The sequence below is a fragment of the Macaca mulatta genome, chromosome 1, assembly GCF_049350105.2.
Source record: "Macaca mulatta isolate MMU2019108-1 chromosome 1, T2T-MMU8v2.0, whole genome shotgun sequence".
Classification (NCBI taxonomy): Eukaryota; Metazoa; Chordata; class Mammalia; order Primates; family Cercopithecidae; genus Macaca; species Macaca mulatta.
In genome coordinates, this window is record NC_133406.1 from 39,071,908 (window position 1) to 39,093,831 (window position 21,924).

The 21,924-nt window shown below is 39.6% G+C and overlaps 1 protein-coding gene across 3 annotated transcripts in view; it reads left to right on the top strand.

The window, feature by feature from the left end:
* CACNA1E (calcium voltage-gated channel subunit alpha1 E) overlaps window positions 1-21,924 on the top strand; it is a 325,029-nt gene that overhangs the window by 171,061 nt on the left and 132,044 nt on the right. For all 3 annotated transcript variants that reach the window (XM_015122410.3, XM_015122438.3, XM_077986562.1), the window contains exon 7: window positions 2,588-2,691. In XM_015122410.3, coding sequence (XP_014977896.3) covers window positions 2,588-2,691 — 104 coding nt within the window. The remainder of the gene's footprint in view (window positions 1-2,587; window positions 2,692-21,924) is intronic.

Sequence of the window (21,924 nt, forward strand, 5' to 3'; positions counted from 1 at the left end):
AAGGAAGAGTTGCTGGGGAAAATAGAGTGCAAGTCTTACATGAAAGGAGCTTGTGAGAACTGCCACTCTGTCACAGAAGCTGGGGGAATGCTGTAGTGCTGGTGCTGGGTGCTGGATATAGACTCAGTTTTTCTTGCCAAGGAATGTTGCGGTGCTGGGGGGTTTGGCCGCTGGCTAAGCCATAGAGTGAATAAACCCTGTTAATCTGGAACTCTACTGGTGAACCATCAGAGCTAGCCAGCCTTACAGAAGGACTGATTTGTGATCAATAATAAACACAGAGCTAGCTATACAAATATCATTGCAATTCATTTTTCAGCTCATAGGGAAGGTCCATGTCTTAACAAACTCAGAGAAAATGGCTTCCTACCTCCGTTAAAACCCTCCACAACTCTTGGCATCTAGTTCCTCTGCATCTTTCTGCTAATATTCAGGAACAGTTTTCTCTGAGTTCTGGCCCACATCTTCCCTGATTGTATTTAATTGACCAGACCTGATTGAACCAAAGAGCTCCATCTTACACACTGAAATTGGCAGGTGTCTGCATCTGTCCCTTCCCATTCAGAAAGTGTTTTCTTGTTTACTTTTAACTTTTATCCTGCTTCAATTGCAATTATCTCTCTCTGAATAGTGTAGGGGCAAAACAAAACACACAAGTTTGGTGAAAGGAGATTGCCTTAGAAGCTGTTTTAGTGGTGTGATTCTTCAAATACTTAAAAACAGAACTAGCATTCAACCCAGCAATCCCATTACTGGATTTGCTTATAACCCAAAGGAATATAAATCATTCTCTTGTAAAAACACATGCATGCATATGCTCATTGCAGCACTATTTATGATAGCAAAGACATGGAATCAACCTAAATGCCCACCAGTGACAGAATGGTTAAAGAAAATGCAGTACATATACACCATGGAATACTACGCAGCCTTAAAAAGAATAAGAACATGTTCTTTACAGGAACATGGATGGAGCTGGTGGCCATTATCCTTAGCAAACCAACACAGGAACAGACGACCAAATACTGCATGTTCTCCCTTATAAGAGGGGGCTAAATGATGAGAACACATGGACACAGGGAGGGGATCAACACACTGGAGCCTTTTGGAGGGTGAAGGGTGGGGGAAGGAAGAGGATCAAGAAAAAGCAGCTATTGGGTACTAGGCTTAATACCTGGGTGATGAAATAATCTGTACAACAAACCGCTGTGACATGAGTCACATATAACAAACCTGCACATGTACCCCTGAACTTAAAATAAAAGTCAAACTGTTTTTAATGGATGAATCGACTATACAGTGATAGCTGCCATGATTGGTAAGAGGCTATATTCTGCAGACTGGAATATTTGAATGGGAGATAATTTGGGAGAAAACAAGAGAATGTCACAGAAGTCCACAGGAAACATGAGGACAATGAATCAAAATATGTTTTCAAAATTTAGTAGTGAGAGGGGGAAAAGGTAAATTGGAGGGACAAGAAATACTTTGCCATAGAAATTCTGAGTTCTGGTCTTAATTTTACTAATTTAGCTTGTGAGTTTTAGGCATGGCATTTGACTTTGGCCTTGTTTTTCCAGTGAAGTAAAGATAAAATATCTGTTGTAAGTTTCAAATGGGTCTTAGAGTTTGTGTGTGAGAGAGTGGGTGGGGGGTTGAAGGGATTTCAAAGCCCTGCATATGTGAAATGCAATTCAGGAAGACTATTTGGAAAGACTTGGAGGTGCTGTCAGGGGAGGAAGAGTCAAAGGGAAGACTGAGAACCCTTAGTTCAGTGGTACAGCTTTTAGAGAGGGTCCCAAGCTCTATTTCAAGGTTCTAATAAGACATCCTGCTAAGAATTGCTTCTTTCTTTTCTTTAAGTCATAAGATATAATTCTTCCTCAATCCCTGACCATTGAAGGGTCTTGCAACTCGTTCGTGATATGAGAATCCAGAATATGGATTTGCAGGCATTTTTTAATTCACTGAGTGTGAACATTAGAGTGCAAGTGATCACTCTTCAAATCTAGATTTATTCCTTGTTTTGGCCAGAGCCTTGCTGGGGCCAGGCCTGGGCCAGCTCTGTACTATTGTACTGTGATGGAAGAAAGCAAGCTGGGTCCAGGTCAAGGGCTGAGCAAGACGCAGAGGACCCTAACATTTCTTCCAAATAATCCTGTCAAGGCCTTTGCTAGCATCCGTGGAATAGATTGGACACAACCTGCCTTTGTCTTTTTGAGAATTTGCCCAATTTTGTGTGCAGAGGCTTAGAACCCACATTACCAAATGCTATAAAACCAGTGGTTGTTTGCATGACCTTGGGAAAGTATCTGACCTTTCTGTATTGTCTTCCCATGTGCTAAGCAAGGGTGTGAGAATATTCCAACTCAGTATATTATGGTGAGGCTGATGCTATGTTCTTCATTATGTACATGGGAGATTGTGAGCTAACTCATAGTAATGCCAAATTGGGAATGGAGTAAGGCAATATTTAACTGTATTGCATTGCGCTTGTTACATCACTCTCTGTGAAGCTGCAGGAATGTTAGCTTTACTTATGGAAGATGGCTTTAAGTATTTAAGGAACCATTTTTCTTTCTTTCAGACCAATGATGCCTTAGGAGCCACCTGGAATTGGCTGTACTTCATCCCCCTCATCATCATTGGATCCTTCTTTGTTCTCAACCTAGTCCTGGGAGTGCTTTCCGGGTGAGCCAGATGTTTCTCTCTTCTTAACTCATTTGCTGACTGCTAACTGTAAACTAATACCTCCTGACTCATGGCAGATTCATTCATTTAACCTTCATTTAGAAGACACTTACCGAGCAGTTCTTCTGTGCCAAATGCTTTCTAGATGCTGGGAATACAGTAGTGAACTGTCGTTCTAATAATCTTGATTATTTTCAGGAATTAAAAAGTCTTGACCTCAGGCACAACACTGAACACAATATCTAGTGAGAGTTCATTTATTCATCCACGCTTTCATTCAGTAACTCAGCAGTCAGAGACCTATGTCAAACATTGTGCTGGTTGTTAGGGAAATAAAGTTGAATTAGACACAGGCTTTCCCTCAAAAGTTTCTTACTCTGTAGTGTATTGGGCATCAACTCTCATATTTGTGGCTTGAATTTTGTACAAATCTGCAACTATTTGGTGTCCAATACCATGGTAAGCATTGCCAGGAGCACACAAAGTATAAGGTGTGGTTCCTCTCCTTAAGAAACATGTTTTGCTAAGAAGATGATACAAACACATGAAATGGAGAATAGGAGTTCTTTTACTGACTTATACAAGATATAATCATTTGTTTTGAGGAAAGAACAAATCTATGTAGTCTGAAGTCATCAGGGATAGTTTCATGAAGGATTGGGATTTTGCTTGGGTTATGAAATATGTAGTAGGATTACACAGACTATATGGGAGTGAACATTTCAGGAAGGGGAACATTACACCGTAAGCAAAGATGAAAAAATGGGACTTGTCATGGAGTGTGAAGAAATTATAATGTAACATCTTAGGATAGCCAAGATGGAGATATATTTTAGAGATTCTTTTATTTTTCTGAGCAAAACTGAACTTAATTTTTTGTCAGAGTGGCATATGTTCTTCAAATGAAAATTTATAAGGTGGTACTTGTGTTTAAACATGGCAGATTGAACTAAGTTGGTCATTTCTTGAAACTCCACTAATACAGAAAATAAATTTTAAGAAGGGCACTAGGACAAAGGGAACAAGAGGAATGACAAGAGATGAGAGATGTCAACAACATTTTTGAACATAGGAAAAAATTGGCAACTGACAGTGGTAGGAAAGCTGAAGTTTAATTGTTTAGGGAATACCAGTATAAAAGCAAACTGATTATCCTTCAGAGCCCTAGAAACGCTCAGGAATTGGAGACACCAGGTAGGTCTGAGAGCTGGGGTAGGCATGGTGCTAAAAACAAGAGGATTGATGCAAAGTCCTTGTAAGGAACATTAGACTCCTTGCCCTACCCCACTATAACCTCCAGGCAATGCTGACAGATATCTGCTTCACCCAACCCCCACCCTAGCAAAAGTTAGGAGACTTAATCTCTGTAGATCTGGAATCAGAGAAGCCTGGAATTGTACCATCAGGTACACCTGAGGGTAGTGTTGATATGTTGTACTGAAAACAAAAGGGCTAAATGAAAGTCTACAAACTGAATGGGCATAGTCCAGCCCACTTCTCCTGCTTGACTCTTAAAAACATAGCAATCTGGTAGGAGTTGAGAGGATTCCTCTCTTGGGAAACTGTCTGTCTGAAGAGAAGGGACAAATTTATACTGATATTTGGGGGAGACCAGAGAAACAGGTTCCCATCTCATCATCTTTGGTGAGACTCGTTATATTAATTACCTGTGGCTGCTTTCAACTAATTACTGTAGCTCTGCAGCTTAAAACTGTGAGAGAAACTTTATTCTCTTATAGTTCTGAAGGGTAGAGGTCCAAAATCTGGCAGGGCCATTGATATAGTTTGGCTGTGTCCCCACCCAAATCTCACCTTGAATTGTAGCTCCCACAATTCCCAGGTGTTGTGAGGGACCCGGTGGGAGGTAATTGAATCATGCGGGTGGGTCTTTCCCGTGCTGTTCTCGTGATTAAGTGTCACAAGACCTGATGATTTTATAAAAGGGAGTTTCCCTGCACAAGCTCTCTTCTCTTGTCTGCTGCTAAGTGAGATGTGCCTTTCACCTTCTGCCATGATTGTGAGGTGTCCCCAACCATGTGGAACTGTGAGTTCATGAAACATCTTTCTTTTGTAAATTTCTCAGGCTTCCGTATGTCTTTATTAGCAGCATGAAAATGGATGAATACAGCTGTGCTCCCTCCAAGGGCTCTAAAGGAGAATTGATTTTCTTCCTCTTCTAGCTTCTGGCAGCCCCAGGCATTCCTTGGCTTATAGCCACATCACTGTAGTCTCTGCCTCTGTGATCATATTGCCTCTTGTTCAATGTCTGTGCAGTTTCCCTCCACTTTGCTCTTCTAAGGCCACTTGTCATTGGATTTAGGGTCATTTTGATAAGCCAGGATGATCTCTTATCTGAACATCCTTAATTTAATAATCTACAAACATTATTTTTCCAAATAAAGTAACATTCACATGTTCCAAGACTTAGGATGTGAACAGATCTTTTGGGGGGCTTCCAGTCATCCCATTACACTCACCATTCCACAAGCTGCAAGCTTACATACAGAGTTGCCAATGAGCTTTTGTGCCATGCTCTTAAATATGAACACACATCTAGAGATCATCAGCATTTGAGGAAAATGCCCAACATGAAAGAATAAAAAACAAAATCATGAATAAAAAAAGGAAATTGAGGGAATATGAACAATGCAGAGTAGAAGACAATTTTAAAAGTTGTATTTACGATTAGAGATAGAAGAGAAACCATTTCATTTATGGAATAACAGACCAATAAATTAAAAAAAGACATTTAGAGGTTAAGGGCTCTTGGAAATTAATGTAAAGTGTACATTCATTTTACGAAGTAAATTTACATTAAATATAAAAATGAAATAATGTAAAAATATAAGAATGCAATAAAACTATAAAGATAATAAATGTTTGGAATATAAAATTGGTGAAATTACCTAGAAAATAGAACAACAAAACAGGATTGATCCAATTTTTAACTATAATAGGAGTTCTATAACAAGAACAGAGAAATGGAAAGGAAAAAATTAACAAAAATACAAGAAATGTTCCCAGAACCAAAAGACTCACATTGCCAGTTTAAAAGATGTGTTGAGACAGATGCAAGGATGTTCTTTCCAGCATATTTCATGGTTGTGGGGAGTTGGAGGCAACTTGGATGTCTATAACTGGGAGATTATATAGGTAAAACATTTGGTGTATACCATGGCGTAGTATGTAGCAGTGTGTACTGTGGCATCCTATGTAGCACAGAGCAACAAATACTGTGTACACATGAAACATAAGGTATCTTAAGAACATAGATTTTAGTGAAAACAAGAAAGAATCACTGTGATATGATACCATTTACATAAAACTACATGCACACAAAACATACAGTTTGTGAAAATACATTCAAATCAAAGGCACATTTTGAATATATTGTAATTTTTAAAATTTTTATTTTACTTTAATGATAATTTTTATAGCAGGGAGATAGAAGGTGGGTATGGAGGTAAAAGGGAACAAATGAGTTTAATTAATAATGAAGTGCACACTGAAAACTCAGCATGACTAATGGAAAGCAAGCACACCAAGGTGAATCGTCATGAAATTTCAGAACATCAGATTAAAAAATATTCTGAAAGTGCCTGGTAATTAGGAAGGAGGTGGAATTTATCTACAAAGAAATAGGAATCAGGATAGCTTTGGGCTTCTCAATGGCAACACTGAAAGTTAGTAACAAATAGAGAAGTTCCTAAAACTTTCATAAGGAAAATAATTTCCAAGATAGAATTCTATACCTAGCTCAAATAAAAATGGTTTTTTAGGATGGAATCACAATATTTTTAGATATCCATTTTGAAAAAGTTACTGGTGAATGTGAGTCACTAAAAATAAGGAAATAATTGAAGAAAGAGAAGAACGTGATACTCATGGAAACAAGGGATTCAATGGAGGAGAGAAGGAGGAGATTGATTCCCAGGGTGATGAAGGGAAGTCTAGGATGACAGAAGCCTAGAGATTATCAAGCACAGATTTGAGTAGGGTGACAGAGGCCTCTAAAAATGCTATCTGTAAGAAAAAAATAAAACTAATGTATTCCCCAATGTGTGTTATTATATTCAAAAGAGCTTATGGTTTTGCTGAATCTATATACAGTCATGTGCCACATAATGACATTTCAGTCAATGGCTGATGTATATGCAACAGTGGTCCCATAAGATTTAGTGGAGCTGAAAAATTCCTGTGGCTTAGTGACATCATAGTCATCTTAACATCATAGTGCAATGCATTATTCACATGGTTGTGGTGATGCTGGTGTAAATAAAACCTGAATTGTCAATCATATAATAGTAGAACACATACAATTATGTACAGTATATAGTACTCGACAGTAAATGACTATGTTACTGATTTGTGTATTTACGTTTAATTGTTATTTTACAATTGATTCCTACTTACTTAAAAAAAGTTATCTGTAAAACAGTATCAGGCAGGTCCTTCAGGAGGTATTCCAGAGGAAGGCATTGTCATCATAGGAGATGACGCTCCCTGTGTGTTATTGCTCCTGAAGACCTTCCAGTGGGACAAGATATGGAGGTGGAAGACAGTGATATTGATGGTCCTGACTCTCTGCAGGCCTAGGCTAATGTGTGTGTGTGTGTGTCTTAGCTTTTAACAAAAGATTTTAAAAAGTAAAAAAGAAAAAATCGAAAAAAAGCTTATAGAATAAGGATGTAAGGATAGAAAATATATTTGTACAGCTGTGCAATGTCTGTTTTAAGCTAAGCATTATTGCCAAAGAGTCTAAGTTAAATTTTTTTAAGTTCATAAGGTAAAGTTAGAGTCTGTGAAGATTGATTGATTGAAAGAAAAATGTTTTTAATAAATTTAGTGTAGCTTAAGTGTCCAGTGTTGATAAAGTCTACAGTGCTGTACAGTAATGTCCTAGGCCTTCACATTCACTCACCACTCACTTTCTGACTCACCCAGAGCAACTTCCTGTAAGCTCCATTCATGGTAAGTGCCCTATATGGTGTACCTTTTTTTTTTTTTTAATCTTTTATACCATATTTTTACTATCCCTTTTCTGTGTTTAGATGTATTTAGATGTACAAATACTTCATGTTGTGTTATAATTGCCCACAGTATTTAGCGTAGTAATATGCTCTATAGGTTTACAGGCTAGGAGCAATAGGTTACAGCATATAGACTAGATGTGCAGTAGGCTACACCATCTAGGTCTGTGTAAGTACACATTCTGGTGTTGGCACAACAACAAAATTGCCAAGCAATGCATTTCTCAGAATGTATGCCTTTTGTTAAGTGATACATGACTGTGTGAATATGTATGTTATGTATTTGTGTACACACACATACACAAAAAAACAGCATTTAATTCCATGAAATACGAAATTGTTACCAGTAAGAAATATAAGCATAGTAGGTAGGTCCTCTATTCAGCTCAATTGTCAACCAAATTTATGTTGCTGATGCCGAATTTTGAGATAGCCCCTTATGGTGCTGTGATTGCCTTAAGTGGATGGAGGAGGCTGAATATGGGGAGGGAAAGGAGATGTCAAAGACTGAAATCTTAGGTTCCACAGTAAGGAAGTATTTAGGGAATATCTAAAATGGAAAGATAAAGACATTTCAGTGTTTAAGTATAATATTTAGAAATTTGGAAATGAATACCAGAAGAAACAGGTAAAAGAGTTGAAAGTAGTTGCCTTTGGGGAGTGAGATTCAGGGGTTAGGAGAGGTAAAGCAGAGGGCTGCCAGTTTTGCATTAGAAGTCTTTCAAAATTATTTGACTTTTTAAGTTCTACATGTGTTACTTTGAAAAAATAGAAATTAAATTTTAAAGTAAAAATATTGCACACACACAAAAGTGTAGGATGAAAGGCATATATAAGAATATTCATCTAACATCCGTGGGGGAAGGATTGGCATGGAGAGAGACCAGATTCAGTAGGATTAAGCAGGAAACAACCATAGTAATCCAACTACGTGCTACTAAGAGCCTGTGGTGGTAATTTGTGAGATGGATATGAGGGAAAAACTGAAGACATCGTAAAGAAGTAAGAACTTTAATAATGTTTATTTTGAGTGGAGAGTCTTAAGACGTAAGAGATTTCTTCTATATTTACTCATTCAATGAGTGTTTGTTGGCATTCTTTGTGCCTAAGCACTGCTAGAAGTTACTGTCTCCAGCCAGCTAGTACCTATGACTCCAGTGTGCACCCTCCATAACTCTGGCCCCCAGAGAAGCCTGACCACAGGACCTCCTCTTGTACTTCTACTGAGAAGATAATGTCGTGTTTGTGTAATCTTATCTGATATTCTTTGTCCTAAGTGTGTATATATTTTAGTTTGGAAAACTTAAGACAGATTCTTACTATGTATTTGGGGAGAAAAGTAGATGCTGTGCTAACGAAAGCCACTGGTGTTCTGGATGAGGCTCCAGTATAGGTTCAAGTTGTGTCTCAACAGAGCTGGAAATGGAACAGAACACTATCCTACTGGACAGTGCCTTGTGTCTGACCACATGGACTCTCTCTGGTTTGGAATCACATCTTTTCATTCTCTTACATCTTTCTCTGCATGAGATAGAGTTGTACATTGGAAGAGGCATGAGTTTTAGCATCTGACATTCATGGGTGAGAAGCCTAACCCTGTAAGAAACCACTTATTAGCATTGCTAATTTGGATAAGTTACTCTGAGCCTGCTTCCTCGTCTGTAAAATGGGATAGCAAAAGCTCTCTCATATACAAAACCCTAGCCCAGGGTCTGGCATGGAGTAGCCCTTAGCTCTTATTAGCTGCCTATGTCCTTTGATAATATTAACATACATTTTCTCAGCCTGTTAGGTCCAGGTGGCCATCACCTGCTTAACGGCCTGTGGATGTTCGGTTGAGCCAGCTGTGGGGCCATGGGCTCCTCTGGGAGATGGCCTGCACAGGTTCGATGTCATGGAACTGGGATGGCAGATGCCTCCTTAGTACTTCTGGAGAAGCCTAGGAAGTGACAGTGACAGCTGGGAACAGCTGGTATGAATAAATTTTGACATTTAAAGGAGTGTGCACAGTAGGGGCCTTATAGGCTGGGACTGAAATCATTCTGACCTGGTTTCTTTTTCTCGTTCTGAAGCTCAACACAGTTGGGGGTGGGCTTTATTGGTGTCTGCAGGGGGGTCAGCAGCAGCCAGTCCTGTGTACAGGGGGGGCCATGGGTTCTCTCTTCTGCTTGGTTGGCTCTCACATGCCTTTGGAAAGATTGTAAGCTTTCTCCTTAGAGTGGGGATTTAGTGAGGATTTAATTCAGAAGCAGCCTGGGAAATAGGTCGGAAACCTAGGGAGCAGGTTTCTTGTGACCTGCAGGCAGCTGAATGTTATGTACCAAGGCTGTTCCCAAAGCAGAGAGAGAGAAATTAAAGGGGGGAACACACATGGCTCATAGGTTGGGCAGGTGAGGGAGAGAGTCCATGTGAGAGGGGGCAGGCCGCGTCCACTGGTGCTCAGGGACCCCTGGATGCCAAGCGTGGAAATGACTGAGGCACCTGCCTCTGAGGCACAGACGATGGTGGGAGGAAGGCTGTGAGGTATGTTTGTTGCTCATATTTAAAGAGGAAGTATGGATGGAAACATTGTAGCATTTTTACTTGTCTCAAAGGAAATGGGATTTGATGAAAATCATTAGCTTAGGCATGAAGAGAAGCAGAGCTTCCTGTCTCCATGGAAACAAAGCAGGGCTGCATAAGCACATCCTGAAATGGCCGTCAGGGGCTACAGGGCAGAGGCTCACACAAACAGAAATGACCCTGAGCCATCCCCCTGTCACCATCCATTGTTCCCTGGGCTTCTGAACAGGGGAAGGTAAATATGGGGAAGCAGTTGAGCTGTCTCAAAACCAGAGCAGGGACAGTCAGGCCAGAGACTGCTTCCATATATGTGTGGGGAGCAGTGTGAGCTCTCTTGTGTAAAGCATGCCGTAGTTTTCAAAGTGCCTTTGCTTCTGTGTTCGTATTTGTTCTTTGCAACGACTCCATGCAGTAGGTGGACAGTATCTTTATTTGGAAATGAGAAGAGGGAGGTTTAGAGATGTTGATCTCCAACTAGTTACTGGCAGAGGTGGGGCGAGAGGTTACAATTTCTCAACTTTTGGTTAGGTGCTTATTTTAGTGTATACTACATGGCCTCCATTCAGGAATACTGACACCTAAGGTGGCACACGCAGAGAAATGCTGCCAGTGGTAAGCCTGGAATATCATCTTGACCATATAGATTTGGTGCAAGTTTTAATGTGTATGTGCATTGATGTACACACTTATTCACGCACACTGATGTTCACGTATACAATGTGACCCGGTATGTGTACAGAGCAGAAGATGCCAAGACCCATTGTCAAGGTCCTGTTGCCCTAAGACTAATGGGAAGTGGTGAGTTGCCCATTGTAGAAGAGGAATTCTTCTGGTTGCATCTCATGAATGCATAGAGTGGCTCCCACGACAAGCAAAACTACAGCTGTCTGCCTTGCTAGCAACTCATGTGCAAGCTGATTCTGTGCGATTCAGCAAGTGTTTATTGAGTGTCTGCTATGCAAAAGATACCTGGTTAGACATTTAGAATACAAAGATGGGTAAAATAAGGAGATTATAGACTCATTATGGAAATATTTCAAAAATACATGTAATGGGACTCTAAGTTCAAATAGTCCAGAATGCTAGTCCCTCCCTAGAGCTAATTTTTTTTTCAGATTCATATACGGAGGTCACTAATTTTGAGTTCCTACTATCTTGCAAGGCATTGTTGAGGATAAAAAGGTGAATAAGACCTAGGTCTTGGCCACAATGGGTATATTAACAACTATAACTTCAGTGTTAAACCTTGCATCTCCTGTTGGACGTGCCATTGCGTATTAGGAGGTGGTACCTGAGTGTTTCCCAGGCCTGACCTGAGACAGGAATGGCTGCTGGTCTTAAGAAGGAAATTATTCATGCCCAGCTCAGTGCTCCAGATGAGATCTCTGAGGGGAGTTGGTGGGTATTAGTTTGATGTATACCTGCTCCTCCCAAGGCTGGCTGACAATGAAGGTGACTGGCTAAAATAAAGGAGAGTAATTCTGCTGGGATTCTAACACTGGAATCAACCAGTAGAAAGTCAATTACTGACTCACACAATGGTTACTAAGTACTTGTTGTATGTGACTCACTGCTAAGGGCTAGGGATACCAGGTCAAACAAGGACAGAGAGTTGCTACCCCTCAAGCAGTTTGAGTCTAGGAAGAGATAGCAACAGGGGGGCATTTAAATTAGAAGGGGCAAGGATCAGGTAAGGCCAACTGAAGCAGGTGACAGTGGTGTGTGCCTCTGAAGAGCCAGTGATAGTTTACGGGCACAAGGGAGAAGCACATTCTAGCATGGAGGCACAGGCAGAGGCTCATCGAGAAGGGCTTCTTGGGTTAAGCCGGTAAGTTTAAGCTTGATCCCAGAAGCTTGGGGGAGGTTTTAGATTGTTAGATAAGAAGATGGCTAGATTTGCATTTGAAGATGATCGCCCTGGAGAAGGTACATACAGAAGCAAGACTGGAAGCAGAGAGGAGCAGTAGTTCAGGCGAGAAGCAGAGAAGCAGCGGGACTGAAGTACAGCAGTGGAGACGGAAAGGACAGGACAGCTCCAGGAGGTGTTGGGGGCCAGGTGTCGGATCTGCAGGACTCGGGACTGTGTGAGTATGTCTGAGTGAGTTTGGTGTGGAAATCACAGGGAAGTCTCCTGAACTGCTTTTAGGTTTCTGAATTGAGACTGTAGGTGGCTCGGGGAGAACACAGGCCAAAAGGTAGGTCTTAAGGGAAAGAGGTCAGGTTTTGGCCCTGCTGAGTATGGGAAAGCATAACACACTTCATGGCCTTTGGCTAGTTCACAGGAGTAGAGCAGGGTTTGTTTTAAGTCGTTTTTCTTGTAAGCTGTGATTTTTTGAGACTGCTACCCATCAAGCATTGTGCCAATCACATGACACATATTGTCTCATTTAATCCTCACAGTGACCGTATGAGGAAGTACTAACTTCCTTTTATAAATAGAGATACTTGGTCATAAATAGGGATGCTTGGTAATTTGCCAAAGCAAACAAAGCTCATGAGCAGTAGATTCAGAATTTGGACCGAGGTCTGGTAGGCACAAGCACCTATGCTTTTTTTTTTTTTTTTTTTTTTTGAGACGGAGTCTCGCTCTGTCGCCCAGGCTGGAGTGCAGTGGCCGGATCTCAGCTCACTGCAAGCTCCGCCTCCCGGGTTTACCCCATTCTCCTGCCTCAGCCTTCCCGAGTAGCTGGGACTACAAGCGCCCGCCACTGCGCCCAGCTAGTTTTTTGTATTTTTTAGTAGAGACGGGGTTTCACCGTGTTCGCCAGGATGGTCTTGATCTCCTGACCTTGTGATCCGCCCGTCTCGGCCTCCCAAAGTGCTGGGATTACAGGCTTGAGCCACCGCGCCCGGCCGCACCTATGCTTTTAAGCAGATCCTCCAGATAGTTTAAATGTCCTTTATGGAAGGAAATTATCTGTCATCTAGTACAGCAGAACTTGATGAAAATGAACGGGTCCTCCATGACGGCCATGGCACATGGAACTTCCCAGTCCTGTGGACAGAAATTTCCTGTGTGAGACCCCGTTTTGATGACCAGAGTGGGGTGTTGATAATTCCTACACTGATGAGAAGGACTTTTCCTGGCTGAGTTGTGTGACCATGGGGGTCACATAAAAAGCTTATGGGAGCTTGCTGAGAGAATTTGCATTTCCCCAAGACACTGCTTAGTGTATTAGTAGTTGTGAAAATTGTATCTTAGGGTGAGATAAAAATTATTTGAGGAAGACAAAACTCTTAAGTGTCATTTGCGCCTGCCTCCTTGTTACAATGGAGGAAACTCGGCTGGAGAGTGAAATGACTTGCTCAGTTTGCAGACAGCTATTTAGTGTTAGAACTTGGGTAGAAGCTAGCTGCCCTGGCTCCCTGTCTGGGGTGCTTTTTCCTCCGCGCCCTACGTATTGCCTACTAGTAAAATACAGACTCTCTAGATAGTCTAGCTCGGTTTGAGTTCTGTTCCTGTCACTTGCCAGCTATGACAATGATGTTAGGTAAATTATTTCACTTTTCTATACCTTCAATTACCCAAATGTGAATAAGGATGTTGGTGTTTGTCATATAAGATTACTGGGGAAATGAAATCAGATAATACATGTTAAGTGTTTAATACCTGGGAGATAGTAAATACTTAATAAACGTTAGCTGTTAGTAGCAGATTTCTTCTCTTGAGAGCCTGGTTTACACTCAGTAGGTGGGGCTGGGAAAGAGCCATTCTTACCTACCAAGTACTGCCATTGAGTCAATTAGCGTGAGCTCAGATGTTTTCAGATACCACTGGTAGAGCTGACCATCTATGGCACCCTACAGGGAACAGCAAAGACAGACTGTGCCCTTGGGCCCCACATGAGGCCGTCAAGTTGGACACTTCCCCATTTGAAGTTCCTTGGAGTACCTGGGCCTTTCTATTCTCTGCTCATGTGGTCTGGAGTAAGCCTCTAATTTTCTTTGTTAAATTCCTGCTCATCCCTCTCAGCTTATTTTAACTTTGACTTCTTTCACGAGATCTTTCCAGGTCTATTCCCCCCACTCTTATTTTACAATTAGTATTAAAATCTTTCTCCCACATGTTCCCATAGCACTATGTGCCTGTTTGTTATAGAATCTGTCACTCATAGTAACATCACAGAATTGTTATATAATTTAATACTACTAAAGATAAGATCTAATATTTATTGAAACCTTGCCATCTGCCCGATACCATGCTAAATGCTTTGTGTACATTATTTCAATTAATTTTTGTAACAGCCTCATGAGTCAGGTACTGTTGTTAACCCCATTTTATAATTGAGGAAATGGAGACTGAGAGTGGCTAAGAGTCTTGCCTAAGGGTGCACAGTCTAATGAGAGGCAGAGCTCTCCTGCCTTCTCCTGGATGCACTGTCTTCCTGTGCTTTGGAGTCACAGATGTCGCTGTCACCCATTAAGTTTTGTTTCTTCTGCTGAGGAGGTCTTTTCATGTAGTTGGATTGCTCCTGATATCTTAGTGCCTTGTTTTTGTGTTCAAGAAATAATTGATGAATTGAAGGGAAACCGAATAACATCAAGACCCTCTTAGGGCATGCCATAGCCCCCATGACCTCCTGGGGGATAGTATTGCAGAGAAGAGGAAGAGGCTGGCATCTTAAAAGTCAGGAGCATAGTCACTGGTATTGGAGATCCTCAGAAAACCTCCGGAGAAGCTGTTTGCTTTCTGGAATGGTGATCCCAGCTTACAAGCATTACAGACAAGTAATTGTGACAGGTTGGACACTTTTACACTTGGCCATTGCTAGTTTTTTTTCTTCGAGTTAATTCCTCATACCCTTTGCCCATTTTCCCATAAATTGGCATATTTATCTTTTTCATATGAATTTAAATTATTTGCATCATAAGGATATTAACTTTTTATATCATATGTGGCGCATGTTTTCAGAATAATCACTTCTAAAGGATTGCTAAAGCTGTTATCCTATAGGCAATTTTGGGCAAATAAGGCTATTGGAAGCCGAAAAAGACAAAACAGTTATTCTTTTTTACTTTAGCGCATTTGGTTTATAAAGCATTTCATGTGTTTGATTCTCACGGTAGTCCTAAGAAGTATAGTAGTATTTTACAAATAAGGAGATTGCAGCTTGAAGTGAGCAAAGTGACATGCCCTAAATTACAAATGTAAGTGCGATTTTATGACTCTCAGTCCAGTGCTCTTGTTACACAAAGCAGTGCTTCCCCTTATGGAGTGGGCATTTGCAATGGGATCTTTGCTGCTTGGCTTCTACTCACAACAGAGCTATGATTTACACACATGCCCCAGCACAACAACAAAGTGCTCTTTTGAGTTGATTAATTCAACAGATATTTAGTGCCAAACACTGTTCTCCAGATGCGGGGGATTGGAAAACTCCCTGCCTCCATGGAGCTTATATTTTTCTGTTGCGCATGTAATCTATATTTTATGTAATATTACCCCCATTTTAGGACTCTAGTATTAGGAAGAAGTACAATCAGCACCAACACCCTGAAACTGCCCTGTGTTGATAATGCTATGGGCTGTGAAATGTGAATGTGAAATACAATGCAGCTGCTTTTGCGGGGGGAAAAGGCTCTGGTTTTCTTGTATTAATTAAAGTTCTGTCTCCTTTCAAAAATTAATTTCTAGTGTCTCTTGCTGTTATCTACCTTGAGAAGCAGAGGCAGTGTCAGGATAGGTGGTTCTGGGGGCTCAGCCAAGGTGAGAGCATCCTTGGCTGCAGAGGTATGGCGGGGGTGGAGAGGTGAAGTCATAGCTGGGAGAAGCCAAGAATCCTATCCAGAAAGATTGCATCTGAGAGGCAGGGTGAAGGTGTTGAGGGAAAAGGAATAGAGAAATCAGTAAGTAGAACTATCAACATAAATAATCAAAACAAGATACTATTTTACAAGCATTTATCCTTTTTAAAGCAAACTGTTGACAATTAGATTGGGACTTCATTAGGTGCCTTTTCGGATATAAAGACAATAACCACATATAAAAATGCCTCCATTCTCTGTTGAATTTTTCACACATGAAATTTCTGGTTGACCAAGTTCTTAGGTAACTGAAACATCCTTGTAGCTCCTCATCCATGCTCTAACTTAGTACAGGTAAATCTTCTAACACTCTGATACATATATACCTATATATATACACACACACATATATACATGTACACATACATACATATCTGTGTATATATACACCCATATATGCATACATACACACTCATTTTCACACATGTGTATGATGTTTTCTATTCATGTGCCAACTCCAATGCATATACTCCAGGATTTGTCCCTTCATTTAGTACTGAAGGGACCCAGTAGATAATTGTACCATTCTCTGAATTTGTCTTGCACAGTGACTACTTTTAAACTCATTTCAAGAATGTTCCATTTTAAAATCTAGTTTTATTTGTTTTTCCGAGGAGGAGATAATTTTTACTTAGTAAAATATAACATGAAGTAACTTTTAAAAAGATGGCTTTTTAGATAGATGAAATAAGTTCTGGTGTTCTATTGCACAGTAGGTTAACAGTAAGGCATTGTATATTACAAAGTAGCTTGAAGAGAGGCTTTTAAATGTCCTCACCACAAAGAAAAATGATACATACATGAAGTGATAGATATGCTAAATACTCTGTTAATCATCATACAACATATATATGTATAGAAACATCAGATTGTACCCCATAAATATGTACAATTACAATGTGCCAATTAAAAAATGAATGAAAAAAAATGAAAAAGATGGCTCTGCTAAGAGACAGACCTGGATTTAACGTTCTGATCTGCTACTAAGCTCCGAAGTGTACATATTCACTTAGATATCCCTGAGGTGTCTTAAGCTTAGGATGCCCCAAACAGAATTCACTGTTTAACTCCCTTTCCTCATCACTAAACACAGTCTCTATTCTTTCTATATTCTCTGGTTTTCTTTTACTCTTTCTGTGATTCTTTTATCACATTTGTTATCCAAGATAGAAACCTGAGTTAATCCTGGTATCTTCTCCTCACTTATTCTCTGGGCCTAATTGCTCATCAAGACCTACTGATTAAGTTTCATAAACTATGGCCTGGACTATAGCAATTGTCTCTTTAAATGTTCTGTCTGCTCTAATGCAGCCTGCTATTCATGAGAAAACAGTCTTTATAAACTAGACATTTAATTTTAGAATTTGTACACCTTAGTTATTTATAATGGGATCCTATTGCCTAAATGATAGAATCACTTATGTATTCACTAAACCAGTTTTCAATAGATGTTGAGCTTCTGTGTGGCAGGCAGTATTCTAGATATTGGGAATACAGCAGGGAACAAAACAAAAATCCCTGCCCTCATAAAACTTGCTTTCCCATATGGGGAGATTCTAAGAACATATATTCCAATTTAGGTAAATGAAAAGACAAACCCTGCTCATGAAAAGGAATACTTCAAATTACAAAGATGTCTGCTTTCTCCACTTTAATGTGATATTGATAAACGTAAACAGTGGTTTTAGTAAATTATATTAAAATTTATCTGGAAATATAAATGTGTAAGAGTAGCCAAGACATTTCCTTAAAGAACAATGAGGAACAGGAACTTTTTGTATAGGGAGTAACATATATTCTAAAGCTACAATAATTGAAATGATGTGATATAGGAATACAGGAACCAAATATATATATACACACACACACGACATATATTGTGTGTGTGTATATATTAATTTACAGTATATATAAGTGTAAAGTGTCATTTCAAATCATTGAAGATGAATCATTCAGTGAATTGTGTGACTGGTTAGTTACCTGGAAGGACAAAATTTGAATTGGAGCCCCATCTCATATCTTATATCAAAATAAATTGCAGGTGGAGCTAGTACATGCATTTTAAAAATTAAATCATACAAGGATTCAAAGAAAACACGGACAATTGAAAAAAATCTTCAAGGGAGAAGACGTTTCTAAGCATTATGCAAATCAATAAACCATAAAGGAAATAATTGATACATTTGAATTTGTAAAAATAAAAATACACTGACTACTATAATTTATTAATAACTTCCAAAAACAAATGAGTTAGTTTTGAATTTTAGATTGATTATATAGAGGATTCAGGAAGGTGATAAAAAGATGATTGATAAGTAATAAGATTGTAATAAAGCTCTAGTTCCAGACATAAAATGAGGATTTCAAGCACTGATGGCTGAAATGTAAAGTGAGAAACAGGTGAAGATTTTAAGTGGTAAAATAGTCAGGACATGATGAATGACTGGCTTGTAAGGAGTAGGGAAAATCACCTAGTATATGATCCCAAGATTCAGTTGCAAATGTTTTGGAGAACTTTCGTTCCATTTACTGATATGATATGAATAATAGAAGAAGAAAAAAAGCTCTTACTGAGAGGAAGGTTTGTTTAATTTTAGACATAGAAAGTTTGAAGTTCAAGAGGCCTGAACAAGTAGATAGGATCATCCAATATCTGTGTCTTAAGAAAAGAGGGAGGAAAGATATGATGCACTATCAGAACACAATAGAGAAAATGGTACAAATACTTAAGGTTATCCATGGAGGGAAGGTAGAGAAGAAAAAACAGCCACAGATAGAGGTTTCTAGAAACACCATTTAAGAGAATATTAAGATTTTCAAAAGGACATAACAGAAACATCACATCATAGAGGATGAAGAAGTACAGCGTTTCAAAAAGGAATGAGAAGACCCCAAGTGCTGAATGAGTCATAGAGATCCAATACACAGTTGACTAAAAAATAGCTGTTGAAGCTGGCAATGTGGAGGACGTGTCTGGCTTTTTTTTTTTTTTTTTTTTTTTTACTTTTTATTTGAAATAATTATAGAATCACAGGAAGTTGTAGAAAAAATTACAGGGAGGTCTTATGTGTTTTTCTTCCAGTTTCCCCCAATGGTAACATCTTGCATAACTGTAGCACGATACCAAAACCAGAAAATTGACATTGGTGCAATCTATAGAGCTTCAGATTTCACCAGTTTTACATACACTCGCTTGTGTGTATAGTTGCATGTAATTTTATCACGTGTACATTTGTGTAACCACCACCACAATCAAGATACAGAACTGTCCTATCACCATAAGACCCCTTGTGCTACCCTTTATAGCCACACCTACTATCCTCCACCCTCGCCAATGCATTCTTCTAATTTTGTCATTTCAAGAATGTTAAATAAGTGGAATCATGGGATACAAAACTTTTTGAAATTGACCTTTTTTCGCTTAGCATAATTGCCTGGAAGTCTATCCAGGTTGTTGCATATATCACTTGTTCATTCCTTTTTATTTCTGAATAGTATTCCATGGTATGGATATATCATGGTTTGTTTCCATGCACTCCTTGGAGGACATGTGAATTTTTTTCAGTTTGGGCCATTACAAATAAGGTTGCTATGAAGAACATTTGTGTACAGGTTTTTGTGTGAACATAGTTTCCTTTCTCTGGGAAAAAAATGCTCAAGAGTGCAGTCGCTGGGCCATATGGTAGCATGTTTAGTTTTATAAGAAACTGCCTACCTGTCTTCCAGAGTGGCTGTTCCATTTTACATTCTTGCTAGCAATGCATGAGACTTCTGGGTTTTTTCCATATTCTTACCTGTGGGCTTAAAAAAATTATATACGGTGAACATTAATAAGTATCTTATTAATTAACAAATTTATCTTGAAGTTATAAGACAATAATGTAGACCCAGGCTGGGCATGGTGGCTCATGCCCGTAATCCCAGCACTTTGAGAGGTCGAGGCAGGAGGATTGCTTGAGCCCAGGAGTTCGAGACTAGCCTGGGCAACAAGACAAGACTCAGTCTCTTAGGAATTCTCCTGAGGCAGGAGAATGGCGTGAACCCGGGAGGCGGAGCTTGCATTGAGCTGAGATCCGGCCACTGCACTCCAGCCTGGGCGACAGAGTGAGACTCCGTCTCAAAAAAAATAAATAAATAAAAATTAAAAAAAAGAAAAAAGAAAATTAGCTGGGTGTGGTGGCATGTGCCTGTAGTCCCAGCTATTCAGGAGGCTGAAGCAGGAGGATCACTTGAACCCAGGAGGTCAAGGCTGCAGTGAGCTGTGTTTGTGCCACTGCATTCCAGTCTGGGCAACAAAGTGAGACCCTGTCTCAAAAAAAATTGTAGTAAGATAGACCAATGATTATTAAATCATGTTTTTAAAATTATGGTCCAGTAAATTCTTAGGAAAATAATAAACAACAAAACCAACATTGGTTGGGTAGAAAAGATGAATACAGAGTTAATAACTTTTAATTTTAGCAGTTAAAGACTTTAAAACAAATAGATTAATCACAGAAACTCAACTGCTAGCTTCACTCACCATCAGTTCATTAAAGAAAAGGTCCAAATTAATGTTCTTTGTTTTGCAAGACCTCTCAAAGCTTTTCTGCAACCTACTTTTCTAGCCTCAATTCAAAGATTCCTCTGCCTTAGCCTGGCCACATGGCTCACTGTTCCCGGATTTCCCAGGTAATCACTTCTTTGGCTAGAAATAACCAACCCCCACAGCCACTTCCACCCACTGCTGTATTTGACTGGGGAACTCTGACTCATCCTTCAAGGTCAAGTTTCTTCATCTGGGTTCCCATTGCACTATATATACTCCTCTATTAGAGCACTTATTATGTTATTTTATAGTTATTTGTGGAGGTCTTTGTCCCTTTCACAGGATTATGAAGGCTGGCATCATGGTGAGTTCACTTTCTTTTCCCCAGCATTTAGCAAGCATAATTAACAAGCACATGGTAAGCTCCCAGTAAATGCCCTCAAGTGAACAAATCAAAGGCCAGCTTCCTGTTTGTGATGTCTGTATTCATCAGAAATTTTCCTGAGATTTTGAGCATTGTTTTCAGTGTGTATAATTCCCCTGAAACCCAAGTTTAATATCAGCTGAAGAGCAGAGCACAGGGCACTTGTAGTAGTAGGACTCCAAGAAGTGTGCTGCTCTAAGAACGTCTCCATTACATCGAGAAAGAGGGAGTATTTGTTATCAGCATGATGGACATGATCCCAGTGTAATTGTTGCTGTTGTGAAGGTGTTTTGAATGGTTTTTCCCCTCCCTATGATAATTTATCTGGTATGTTCACTTCACTTCTCTGTAGCTTTGATACCAGAATCTTAGGCTTTTCCAGATTAGAAAAAAATATGTTTTTGTTTAAACTTGTCTCTTTTTCTGGTCTATAGAACCTCATAATAATTGGCTTCACTACATGGAAATTTGTAATAACATTAGAGCCCCACGTCATTCTGGGGTTATAGGCCATAGTCGAGCCCCTATAATTAGACACGTTTTCTGTGCACTTGCAGACACGTACACACTGAGGTGGCTGAAATAATACCTCCCAATTTCCCCGGCTGATAATCACAGTCTTTACAATTTGGTTATATACTGGGTGCTTGGCATTTCTAGCTGTTAAGTTGAGAAGCTGTTACAGTTGTAGTTGAATTAGAAGTTCTTTATTTTCCCCTTGGTGTCAAGTGTATCACTACATTCTCAACACTTAATTATCATTGTGTCCCAAAATATTCTTCATTTAGCAAAATATTGAAATTACTCGTTCCTGTTGAAGAAGCTAACTCTGCTATGCAAGAGAGTGCTGAGATGCCGTGTTCCACAGAGAACCCAGGAAATGA